We start from the raw sequence: 13,120 nt of genomic DNA on the forward strand, positions 1-13,120 counted from the left end.
TGGCGCGTTTGTCCCGCGCTACTCGTCCCAGTCTCCGGTAGCGGCGGCGGTGAGTGGGCCCGGCTCCCGCGGCGGGCGGGGGGGCGGGAGCGCGGCGCCATCTTCTTCTCCTTCACCGCCGTTTCAGCGCGGCCGGGGTGGGGTGGGGGGACCCGGCCGGTCCGTGCGCCTCATCGGTGCCGTCTCGGCCGCGGCGCGGGGCTGAGCGGGAGCGGGGCCGAGGCGCCAGCCGGGGCGGAGGTGGGGCCGCAGGTGAAACCGTTTTCTGAGGAGAAAAAACGGGCGGCGGGGTGCGGTCAGCGAGGCTGGCCTTATCGCGACCCCCCCAGGGCCGCTGGGGCCGGGCAGACTCCGGCCCCGGGGTGCGGTCGAGGAGGAGGCCGAGGTGGGTCCGGCCGGTGGGAGCGAGCGGCGGCGGGGCAGGAGGCCGTGACCGTCCCCACTGAGAACGGCGTGTTCTCGTCACCCTCCCGGTACCGGAGCTGTACGTGACAGGCCGGTGCGTACAGTCCCCCCTCTGCGTTTTTCTCAGCGGTGAGACGTCGGGCCTTGTTTATAGACGGGGTTTTCGTTTTACTCCAACAGGTCCCCACCTTCGTAGTAAAGTCCGTGTGCGCTTTTACGTTTAAAACGGGCTTTCCCGGTTCAGCGCAAGTCAAGTCCCGCTTGACCATACTTGAAGATGGTATATTAAGCGTTTGCGTATAAAGAGTCAGCGTAAAATAGGCATAGCTGTGTCGGACTGCGTAGTTGGTGTAGGTTGCATTAACGTCGTGTTCTTTTTCAGAGTTGTTTTTTTTTTTAACTCAAATGGGTGATGAAAAGGATTCTTGGAAAGTGAAAACTTTAGATGAAATTCTTCAGGAAAAAAAACGAAGGAAGGAGCAAGAAGAGAAGGCAGAGATAAAACGTATGAAAAATGTAAGCTACCCTCTGGTCTACAAGCATTTCTAATGAAACCTGCGGACCTTCGGTGCCTGTACCCTCATTTTCTGATGAGAACAAGGCTTTTTGCCTTGTTTGTCAGTGGAATTCCGCTGTGCTCTTATGCATGTTTCGTGTGTGATCTCTAATTCGAAAGTATGACAAAAATACGATGCTTTGCTGAGATCTCATTGGCCTCACGCTGTATGCTGTGCTTTGTTTCATAGTTATTGGTTAGAAAAGGTAAATAAATTGATGTGGTTAACTGGAAGTTGCAGCTCGAGTAACAGCCTTTCAAAGATTTTTTTTTAGAAGAATGGGTTTAAATAATTGTTCTTGAATAGCTTTTATGTTACTATTTGGTTTTGTACAACTATGTACAAAATAACATTCTTTTGGAGAAAAAAACCCAATAGTTAATGCAGTCCTCTTTAATCATTGTTTAATTTTGTCTAGTTACATTGAATTTACAGAAGTTCAGCTATAATTGCAATCAAACTGCATTTGGCTGCTTACAGCTATGAAATCTCTGCTTCATAAGTTAGTGTACTTTACCGGTGTGACTAGCTGAGGATGGCTTTTGAGCCAGGAATGGAAGAGTTGAGTACTGTTTAGATTTTTTCATTTTGTGACATAAAAATTAATTGCATTTTCTTTTTGCTTTTTCTTGTGTTTCTATCACAGTCAGATGATAGGGATTCAAAGCGGGATTCTCTTGAAGAGGGGGAGTTGAGAGATCATCGCATGGAAATAACAATCAGAAATTCACCTTACAGGAGGGAAGACTCGATGGAAGACAGGTAAGAATAAGAGAATAACCTTGTTGCTTTAGGAAGCGTTACTGAAATGAACCTTTAGAAGTACTGAGAGTAGGGTTTAAAAGTAACTGAAGGGGGAAAGTTTAACTTCTTTAGCCATCTCCTGTCCATAGAACATGCCAGGATATCTTTTTGAAGTACTGATTAAGGCTTAACAGTGTATTGTGTTCCAATTTTGGCCACTACCTAGTAATAAAATATTTTGCTCAAGATGCAGTTGAAGCAGGCCTGCTGAGTTCTCTTCAGCGCTTAAGTCATCCTTGGTTTGCTTGTGTATTAAAAGTGTGCATATAATAATAGCTTAGCTTCTCATCTATGTGACTGTGATTTCCTGTGATGTACTGTTAATGGCTTGGTTCAGGGGTATTATGGAAATGAACTGTAATATAAAATAATAAAATAGGAAAAAATGCATTCTTTTCAAAATGGAGAAAAGCAGAAGTAACACACAGTCTGTTTGACAGTACATGTAACCTTCCTCAGTTTATTAATTTGTCTTGTGTTTTAGAGGAGAAGAAGATGATTCCTTGGCTATAAAACCACCACAGCAAATGTCACGGAAAGAAAAAACCCATCATAGAAAAGATGAGAAGAGGAAAGAGAAACGTAGACATCGTAGTCATTCAGCAGAAGGTTGTTTATTAATACATTTGGATAACACTTCTGGTAGCTGCTCGAGGTGAAGCCAAACAGGCACTGTATGGAGAGTAAATAACAATAACTGCAAACTAAGGAAAACATGTCAGGTGGATAAGACAAAGGAATTTTAAACTGGTATTATTTCTCTGATTATGTTTAATGCCCTTATGGGAATGATGGGGTATATACGTGTTGGAGACGACAGTAATCACTTTGGGACAGGGACATAGAGTCTACTTTTACTCTTTGAAGTCTGTTAAGCTTCTTTCTGGCTTCACTGTGTGGGCTGAGCTATGATCTTTGTATCTGACCGTAAAGGAAAAAATATCCTTTCTAGAAACATTCATGTTGTGTTCCTGTTACTAACAGCCCTTTTCTGTTTTTAATGCAAGTATCTGTGCAAGATCTTACACTCTTCTAATTTTCCAACACCCTTTCAGATCAGGGATTTTTTCCGTTAAGAATTTCTGAATAACAGAAAACATGAAAATAGGTTACCATAAGTTTCATCCTTTATAGTTTTGCTTTTTAAAAATAGGAGCGTGAAGTATTTTGAATAGTAACACTCCAAAATTCATTTTTGTTTGTTTAGGGAAACATGCCAGAGTGAAAGAGAAAGAACGGGAACATGAGCGTAGGAAGAGACATAGAGAAGAGCAGGATAAAGCCCGTCGTGAATGGGAAAGACAGAAACGGAGAGAAATGGCAAGGGAGCATTCCAGGAGGGAGAGGTACATCCATCCCTCCTTCCCCTGTGACAAACCAACAAAGAGATGAGCAGCTTATTTCTCTAAACCTGTCTCTGACTTTTCATTGTTTTGAAATGGCAAAAAAAATCCAGAGCAAAATCTTGTAAGGTCTAATGCTAGTGCCATGTTCTTGTGAACGTGTCGTCTAATGAGAATGTGTTGTTGACTTTAATTACCTTTTGTAAGTGGCTTCATTACAACAGGTGTTTCTAGGTGAATTCATTGCCAGTGTTTTACTATAATGAAAAAAAAAAAAGCGTGAACCAGATTTGCATAGTATTGGGATTTATTAACTGAACTTGCTTAATTTCTGTTTAAACCCTAATAAGGGTGGAGAAGCTAATGTGTTTTAGAGCTCACGGTCTTTATCTTTGAAATGCTGTTTTTAAAGGATCAGCTGAAAAGCTATGTACATTTTTGACTAATACACGGTCAGTGGTATTGTTGCTAATGCAATTGAATGGCCTGGTAGTTTGTTGTAGCAAAACAGTTTTCCTTTACTTCGTAAGCTGAATTTGTAGGGAACTGTAACGTAACAAAAAATAATTCTTTTCTAGAGATCGTCTGGAGCAACTTGAGCGAGAACGAGAGAGAAAAATTAGAGAGCAGCAAAAAGAACAAAGGGAGCAAAAAGAACGAGAAAGGCGAGCTGAAGAAAGACGTAAGGAACGGGAAGCCAGAAGAGAAGGTAACTATCTCTGTATAAATGTTGTTTGGGCTTACTGTCTGCTGACACAATAGTGGAATGGAGATGTAGAAAGCATTTTTTTACTTAGGTCAGTGCCAGAATTTAAGAAAATTAAAGCTGGGGGGCCTTCTACGTGGGAGGGAATTAAAAAATCTATCAAGTTCTACATAGGGAAATAAATCAATATCATATGCCTTAAATATCACGGCATATTCATTAGTCAGTAAGTCTTTCTTTGCCTCTTTCGGTTAGTCTGGTTTTCTGTAGAAACAAGATTTACATAATTGACGTTGTCTCTGTGCGTGCATGTGTATCCATCATGATCCCAGTCGCTTCTGAGCTCTTTAGCTGAGTCTAATCCAATTTGATGGAGATTGAAATCTCAAAATTAAGTGTTTTAAGGATTTGGGGAAATAGATTGCCAAGGGAGGGAGAGAGATTGTGTAAGTACTCCAACCATGAAAAAGGCTGTAGTGAGAGTTGAGTGGGGAAGATCTGATAACTGAGCAATTTAAATTAAATTCTACACATGAACCCTCACTTTCCCTCATAGCATATCAGATACTTGCAATCTAAATTCAGATAATTTTGGATAAAGGATCTCTGTTTGTCCCAGGTTTCAGAGGTAAAAGTCAGAGCCCATTCTTGTGATCAGGTGACAAAGGTTGTTCAAGAGTAGCAGAAGCAGCCATATTTATTGCTAGTCTTTCTAATTCAGTTCATATGGAACAGCTCCTTTTTGTGCTTGGTATTTATGGCTCAATCTATCTAGCGTTTCATTTTGGTTCTTTTTATTGCTCCAAGTGTTCTGTCAGCTCCTTCGAAACCTTAGCTGGTTTTATTCCTTCATGTATCCTCCTGGTCTGTCCACTTCTCTCTCTGGCATTAATGCCTTAGTTTCAGGCTGTTTATTGTGTAGTACATAGGGGATCTTGCTTCTGTTTCCCAAGTATGGCAGCATCTTTCTCTAAGTAGTACAAACCCATATTTTACTGTGCATGAAGGAAATCATAGTCCTTTATTCTGCTACATATAGTTAGATTCCACTTCCGCTCCTTCCCATTACCCTTTAGTTTGTAAGGAAAAATGAAAAGTATACAAAGCAGGTGGTTGTGGCAGACAGAGAAGTCTTCTAATTAGGGCAGGGAGATGTAACGATTTCTTCCGGTTTTGTTTTCACTAGTTTCTGCACACCATAGAACAGTGAGGGAAGAATATGGAGACAAAGTAAAAATGAGACCCTGGAGTCGCAGCCCATTACGACAGCAAAGAGACAAGCTTGAGCAAGGAGAGAGCAGGAAACCAGGTAGCATTTGCCACTTCATAATATCTTTGCCTGGGGGCTAGGAGGAGCTGTTCTTGGGTAGCGTTTAATTTTTAGTAGTAAACTTATATCCCTGGTACTCTATTGAAAGTATTGTCCACTTCAGTCATGGTGGCATAACTCTGGAATACTTACGGACATACACATAGGTACTTTTCTAAAGCAATGCTGGTTTTGCAGGTGATTGTGTAAGCGACATTGAATGAATCTTTCCTTTTTAGTAGTAGGAGAAGTAATTTTAAAAGTTTCAAAGTGAGTTACTTCATTCAATGATGAAAGAAGCAGCTGACTGCGTTTTTAAAATTTTGTAGCTTAATTCCCTTGCAGATTAAAAAGGGATTGTTTACACTAGCTCCAGTTGGATTCATTATTAGCAACTAAGCTACCTTAAAAAGTTACCTTACAGGGGTCAATATAGTTGAAGCATCACTGGTAATTGTCATCTGGTAGAAGAAAATGAATGCTTAAGGCAGTATTTTGTTTTCTAAGCCAGAAAATGGTCCTTCCCATGCCTAGAAGGTCCTAACTGTGAGTAGAGAACTTGCACAATTGACATAAAAGTGTCTTTGTTTAAAGAAGAAAAGCTCTGTGTCTGCCTTGTTAATGTGTGTAGTGGTAAAAATAAGTGTAACTGTTTCAAGTAAGCTGATTGCAGAATGTAGTCAGCTGAAATGCCAGGTGGAGGCAGGCAGTAAGTCCTGTGAAGGTGCTGTCCAATCTATCAACAGGTATTCACACGTGCTATTTCATGGTGGTCCAGAGGGACTGCATTAGAATAGTAGGAACTGATAGTAAGCGCTGTATGCGCACACATTAGTGAGACTGTGTTGTGGTGGTACTTGTTACCATGTTACTTTTACCTTTTCTCTTTTTTTTTTTAATTACACTTAGAGGGGCTTAGGCATATATCATGTTTGAAAAACAAAAGGTCAATATTCCACGGTTTTGGCTGTTGATCCTGCCCCACTGCAATTCAGAAAAGTTGTTTGTCTTTTGAGCAGAGTGTGAAATTTTTTTTTAGTGCTCTGTATTTCCAATACAGAATGTTTAGCACCAATTTAATGACCAGAGAAAGTAAAGCAGTTATCTGGGTATTCAGAGTCTTACAAGTAGAAGTGATATTCAGTCAGCACCCTGTTTTTAATTTGGATGGTCTCCAACAGTAAAAGAAGAGAAACCAGAAGAGAGAGATCCTCTTTCAGACTTGCAAGACATCAGTGACAGTGAGAGAAAAACCAGCTCGGCAGAGTCTTCATCAGGTGCCTAAATGCAATTTAGTAGATGTAATTAATTGTTGTCCCGGTTTCAACTGGGATAGAATTAATTGTCTTCCTAGTAGCTGGTACAGTGCTATGTTTTGAGTTCAGCATGAGAAGAATGCTGATAACACTGATGTTTTCAGTTGTTGCTAAGTTGTGTTTAGTGTAAAGTCAAGGATTTTTCAGCTTCTCATGCCCGGCTAGCAAGAAGGCTGGAGGGGCACGAGAAGAGGTACAAGACACAGACAGGGCAGCTGACCCAAAGTGGCCAACGGGGTATTCCATACCATGGGACATCACATCTAGTGTATAAACTGGGGGGAGTGGGGGCGGGATTAACTGGGCATCAGTCGGCGGGTGGTGAGCAGTTGCACTGTGCATCATTTGTATATTCCAATCCTTTTATTATTACTGCTGTCATTTTATTAGTTGTTATCATTATCATTATTAGTTTCTTCTTTTCTGTTGTATTAAACCATTCTTATCTCAACCCATGAGTTTTACTTCTCTTCCCAATTTTTCTCCCCCATCCCACTGGGCAGGGCGGGGGGAGTGAGTGAGCGGTTGCATGGTGCTTAGTTGCTGGCTGGGGTTAAACCACGACAATTGTACAGTTGTCTCTTGAGGAAACACTGTTGTTAGAGCGTGTGCCTACTTAGTTATGTGTTTGATTATTCCTGTACAGAATCTGGATCAGGCTCAGAAGAAGAGGAGGAAGAGTCTAGCAGTGAAGGTTCTGAGGAAGAGGGAGAGGAAGAGGAGGAGGAGGAGGAGACGGGAAGCAATTCTGAGGAAGTGTCTGAGCAGTCAGCTGGTGAGTAACGTAATGCAGGTCCTAGAATGGTGTGTTATGATTTTTTTTTTTTGTTTCTCTTTCTGTATTGTTTTATTTGAACATTTTCCTTTTCTCTTAGTCTAGGATAGGCTGAGACCTCACAGGTCAAGATAACTAAAAAGAAAAAAACAAGTACAAGTCATATTCATATCGTTTTATATAGAGGTAATACCAATTACTCGTCTAAGAAGCCAGATTAGGAAGACAAAAATGGCTTTCAGTTTTTTAAATGGTGTAAGGCTAACAGTTTAAGTAATTTTGTAACACAACAAATGTGTTCTGTAGAGAACAATTCTGCACTTATTTGGGGGGTGGTGAAATACACATGTCTCTGTCATTTTGAATTATTTTGAGTTGCAAATTTCAGATTTTTTTCATGCCAATACAAGTGAATGAACATAAAAAAAGGTTTAGTAAATAAGTCTACTTACAGCCATTCTTGTAATTAAAAGCATGCTCTGATGGCTGGGTATTTTTCTTTAAAATTGATTACAGTTAATAAGCAAATATTCATAAGTTTCCTGACTTAATTTATTCACCTGCCCCCATCCCCAAATTCCCAGATAATTGATAAGAATTGTATTATTCCCTGTTGGAAGCTGAAAGGTGCACTTCTGTTGTGTTAGGGGAAGCATTTGCTTTCCAAGTGAAACAGGAGTATGACATCACTAATTAGATAGCGAAGAAGGCCTGGCAAGTTAGAAAAGCATGTCAGTAGTGATCTGCCTTACAAGGAACTACAGAAGTGTTGAGTTTATTCAGTTGAACTTGATTCTGTTTTGCAGAAGAGGTGAGCGAAGAAGAGATGAGTGAAGAGGAGGAACGGGAAAATGGAAACCACATCCCAGTTGGTACAATGCAAATACTGAATATTTAAAGAAGTGTTTCGCTGAACTTTTGCAGCCAAAAAATCTATTTCTACAAGTATTTAGAAATATTTTAAATGTATTTCTTGTTACAGTTCTGCCAGCATTCTAAAGCATCTTATATTTGGTCATTCTCATGTCAGAATCGGAAATTCCTTGAAATCTGTTGCAGGGTCTATGTTTAGAGGAAATCAGATCCTACTCTACTGAGCTAATGTTTCCTTCTTTTTCATTTGGGTCTCTTGTCCTGTCCTCTCATCAAAAAAGCCTTGCAATCAGAAGGACCCAATACACTGGGTCAGTTTTCTCTTTCATTCTGTTAGTGTAAAGATTTATTTTTATGACATGCTGTATTTAACATTGGAAATTGTACGCACATGACTGGAAAGTTCTTGAAAGCATTATCTCTGCAAAGAGGAGAAATTAGGCTTCTCATTGATCTTTTCTGTTACAGTAACTTATATTGCATAAGATCTCGTGTGGTGATCAGTGTTTCACTACCCTTACTTGTCTAAAGCTGAACTTAATTGTTCCAGATGGCTCCCTCTTTCCACGACTGATTCTGACTTTTAAAGTTACAGAGTCGAGGTTTGACCGAGATTCAGCAGGAAGCGAAGTAGAAGAGGAGGAAGTAGGGGAGGGTACCCCTCATTCCAATGCAATGACAGAAGGAGACTATATTCCTGACTCACCAGCTTCCTCCCCCATTGAATTGAAACAAGAGCTTCCTAAGTATCTTCCTGCACTTCAGGTAGAGGATCACTTAAAGGATGCTCGAGAATATCACGGGCAAATGGATTTCCCTAGCTGCTTTGTTAACATCGTAAACACATATTTGTGCACGAGATATTTTATGGGCAGAATATGCCTTGCTAACTCAGTGCCACAAAATACGCATTTCTGTGTGAAATACTGCTGTCTTTTTTTTGACAAGGAAGGAATGTGCGTGGAGAAAAAATGAGATTACTCTTTTAGATATAGATAAGAATTTAATACTACATTTGATACTCTGATATCTTGGTATTGCTAGCTGAAAATAGATACTTGAGAGAAGAGTTTTGTTAACATGAAAATAAACTGATGGGTGGTTATTCTTTTTGTAGCCAGCAGCAAAGCGTAGAAACACGAAGAGAAAGCATATTCTTATTAATTGAACTATGTAAAAGGTATCAGTCTAAGGTGCTGAGTTGCTGCCTTTGCCGTTGTGGCAGAAATTTCAGTTTATTCTGTGTAAAAGTGAATGAGTGAAGAGTTTGTGAAATAATTTACTTAGCCTACTAAGACACAGACTCTGTCCAGGATTCCTTTAGAGAGCCAAGTAAAAATAAACCCCAAAGATCCTTTTCTTACATGGTGTAGCCATATTGTGGAATTATCTTGGTAAATTTTAACTATTCCTGTGAAGTTGCTGAAGTTTACCGTATGTCATCTTAAAAAAACCCAAGCAAAACCCTCCCCCAGATGCTGGAGGAGTAAATGTTGTCTGTCTTCCTGTTTTTTCAGGGATGTCGTAGCGTGGAGGAATTTCAGTGTTTGAACAGGATTGAAGAAGGAACATATGGTGTAGTGTACAGAGCAAAAGACAAGAAGACTGGTTAGTATAAGCGGTCTGCAATTGTTATCTTCATGGTATTTAGGGCTGCAGTTGTATGCAAATTACAGTTCTGCATTTTTCATTGATGAACAAAAACTGTCTAAAATACTTTATTAAGAATAATTTATGCTTTTTAATAGGATGTGGACTTTGACATAAAGGCTTCACTTCCAGCTCTTTGAGTTCACAAGTAATCTCTGTTTTGGCCATGGTGACGTAGAACAACGAACACGATTTCAGTTTCTGACTCAAAAGGCAGTTATTTCTGGCTTAAGATCTGCTGTAGATAGTTGCTGGGTTGGAGGTTTTCAAAATTTGATAAAAGCGTTCCACCAGGCGTCACTGTAAGCACAGCAACCAATTAGAGAATTTATAAAAGCAGCGGCTGGTGTGCAGTGAGTATATACTGCAGCATTTTGTTGTAGAAAGAAACGTCACTCTTCATTTTTAGATCTCCTTCTCAGAAAACCACTTCTTGCGTATACAAGTGGATTTAATATTTTTAAAACTCAATCTCTTTGCTTATTTGGTTTGTAATGGCAAGCGTCTTGAAGAAATTGTTGCATTTCCTATGAATGGTACAAGAGCCAATGATCAAGTCATTTGTATGTCCCTCTTCCATAGTGATTATTCAAGTGAAAGAAGTACTTGCTTTGACAGTTTAACAAAAATAGTGATATTAGTGCAGCCCCCCCCCCTCCCGGAAAAAGATAATGCACAGCAAGATATGATCTGCTCTTTTGGCTCTGACCTCGGTTTCCCTGTAATGTTGCCATCACTAGCGATACAAGCTGCTCATTTTCAAGGGGAACTGTAGCACAGTAAATTAAATATCTGCAGTTTTAAATAGAGTTGGCAGAAGGCAAAGAGAGCTTGTGAAAAGAACTATGTTCCAAAGCAGACCTAGACAGAAATTAGGGTTATTCTCAGGTTCCAACTGACAAGCTGTGATTTTGGTGACAGGTTTAAATTCTGGTTCCTCTGTTTATTTCAGAAAAATATGACTGTTTGGTCTCCTTTGGGGAGTGGAAATATACAGCTGGCATTGTGGTTTCTCTGAGTTCACTTGTTTACTGGACAACTACCATGAGCTTGTTTTAATTTTCCTTCTCTGTCTTGAGGTCTGCTCTGAGGCTGACATAACCATTATTTCCACAGTATCATGCAAAAAACAGATGTATTTAAATGATTCACTTCAGTGATGTTTTGAATAGCACCTTGGTTTCAAGTTGGGTCTTTAAACAGAGGTAAACTGTATAACTGCATTTGAGGCATTTCTGTCTGCTGTCTTATTTTCCTAACTATGGTGAGAAGTTCAGAATTAAATATACTTTTTCTTTAGTTTCTTCCCAGGAGAGTTGGAATACACTACACTAAAATCCGTGATGCAGCTTTTGGATTGTTGTTTTGGATTTTATTCTTTAAACTTGGCAATCTTGGCGGGGGGTGTGTGTGTGTGTGTGTGTGTGTTTGTTTTTACTTTGCTAATGTGAGACTGACTGCTTCTTGGTTCAACATAATGTCTTGAGTAACAGTTTTCATTCAAATAAATTAAATTAGTGACAGAAGACTGTGGGACCTCTTGACATGTATTTTATTAGCTATGTGATGGGAAATCTGCAGTTAATAATTCTGTTTTCTTTGCAGATGAAATTGTGGCTCTGAAACGACTGAAAATGGAAAAGGAAAAGGAAGGCTTTCCCATTACTTCTCTGAGAGAAATAAATACTATTCTGAAAGCACAACATCTAAATATTGTCACTGTCAGAGTAAGGCCACAGTCTTCTATTTCAAAAGCATTTTTGTTCTTGAAATACTGCCTCTTGGCTTTTAAAATGCCTTATAAAAATGTTAGCATTTGTAGCAGAGCTGGTTTCTGTAAACAGTTGTATATTACCTGTAAAACTATATAGACATTACTTGTCCCTACATAATCTGATGTTTTGCAAAATGATCTGTTTGGGGTTTTTTTTCCATAGAAAAATAACATTTTCTATGGATTTTACCACTGTCAGGCTCCATTTATTCTCTTGCCAGTAAATTTCTAAAGTTCATTTTTGCATGCTTTTTAAATACTGTGTGCTTGTTTTGATCATTTGTTCTGTGTTTTAGGAAATTGTTGTAGGTAGCAATATGGATAAAATATATATTGTAATGAACTACGTAGAACATGATCTCAAGAGTCTGATGGAAACAATGAAGCAACCATTTCTACCAGGTACTGTTTGCCATAGTCTTCTATAATTCTCAAAACTGGAAAACTGGCCAACACAAACCTCAGTGTCTTTGGGCTGTACTGACATCAGAGAACTGGCTTTGTACGGTGATGTGTATTGCCTTGGAATGTCCTGTGACTGTTCTTTGGAACAGAGACTTCATTGCTTTTTCTCTGTTCGGTCTGATTTTACTGATACAAGCCAAGATAGGATTGTAGGCTGGGAGTGCTGATATTTGTAGTGATACTTGGCTGATGAATCCAGTTTGCATGCTTAGGGTGAAGTGGAGGTTCAGGTGTGAAATTGAGGGAGTTTCGCCTGTGCTAAACTGAAAAAGAAACACTGGGTTTTAATTTTGGCTGCTTTCTATGTTTTTGAGAGGCATTAATTTCTGAGTATTATTTGGATGCATTCCAGCTATCCAAATTAAATTTTGCTTTATTGGCAGCTCTCTAGGTTTACCTGCTCTTGTTCCATGACATATTTTTATGGTGCAGTCTGTACTGTGCTTTTAACTTGACATCTCTTTTCTTCCCCCTGCCCCTTCCCTGTTCTACAAAACAAACAAACAAAAATTTATAAAGATTTATTCTCTTAAATGCATTTGGCTTCTTTTTATCATTTCAGGTGAAGTGAAAACCTTGATGATTCAGTTACTGCGAGGAGTCAAGCATCTTCACGACAACTGGATACTTCACCGAGACTTGAAAACCTCCAACTTGTTGCTCAGTCATTCAGGCATTTTAAAAGTAAGAATTACATTAAATATACCACACTTATGAAAAAGCTTGTATTGCAGAATTACACTGCATTATAGCTATGTCAAGGGCTGGATAGAATGTTGTGCATTAATCTTTAAGAGGTATGAGATGTGGCTGGTAAAACATACAGTTCTGAAAGAGTGAACATTACTATTAAAGAGACTGCCTTGCCACAGCTGTAAGATTTGTGTTAGGACGTGACAAAATAAGCATGGTCTAGTGAATACTGAATTCTTTATAGCGTGATTAGAAGCCTGAACACTGTTCTCTTCCTGGTGATGCAGCATACCATATGCATGACAGTGTCATTTACTTTTCCTATATCAGCAATGTAGTGTTTGAACTAGGATTGCTCTTTCAACTTGAGAGATTGTAAGGCTTAATAAAGAATATAAATCTCTGTAGTAGTGCTGAACTGTAGAGTTACTGGTGGAGATGGAGATTCTC

The 13,120-nt window shown here is 39.5% G+C and overlaps 1 protein-coding gene across 6 annotated transcripts in view; it reads left to right on the forward strand.

Annotated features, from left to right (window-relative positions):
• Positions 1-13,120, forward strand: part of LOC126045142 (cyclin-dependent kinase 11B) — an 18,276-nt gene continuing 5,156 nt past the window's right edge. The window contains exons 1-16 of one of the 6 annotated variants that reach the window (XM_049815802.1): positions 179-499; positions 586-685; positions 788-921; positions 1,609-1,724; positions 2,251-2,375; positions 2,974-3,112; positions 3,688-3,818; positions 5,002-5,124; positions 6,306-6,401; positions 7,087-7,215; positions 8,022-8,087; positions 8,678-8,853; positions 9,606-9,696; positions 11,344-11,465; positions 11,809-11,914; positions 12,540-12,661. In XM_049815802.1, coding sequence (XP_049671759.1) covers positions 811-921; positions 1,609-1,724; positions 2,251-2,375; positions 2,974-3,112; positions 3,688-3,818; positions 5,002-5,124; positions 6,306-6,401; positions 7,087-7,215; positions 8,022-8,087; positions 8,678-8,853; positions 9,606-9,696; positions 11,344-11,465; positions 11,809-11,914; positions 12,540-12,661 — 1,653 coding nt within the window. In that variant the 5' untranslated portion in view covers positions 179-499; positions 586-685; positions 788-810. Of the gene's footprint in view, positions 50-175; positions 500-585; positions 686-787; positions 922-1,608; positions 1,725-2,250; positions 2,376-2,973; positions 3,113-3,687; positions 3,819-5,001; positions 5,125-6,305; positions 6,402-7,086; positions 7,216-8,021; positions 8,088-8,677; positions 8,854-9,605; positions 9,697-11,343; positions 11,466-11,808; positions 11,915-12,539; positions 12,662-13,120 lie in introns of those variants that run through there. The other 5 variants (XM_049815835.1, XM_049815814.1, XM_049815844.1 and 2 more) reach the window with 5 other exon arrangements.

The sequence above is a fragment of the Accipiter gentilis genome, chromosome 1 (assembly GCF_929443795.1).
Source record: "Accipiter gentilis chromosome 1, bAccGen1.1, whole genome shotgun sequence".
NCBI classification, from domain to species: Eukaryota; Metazoa; Chordata; class Aves; order Accipitriformes; family Accipitridae; genus Astur; species Astur gentilis.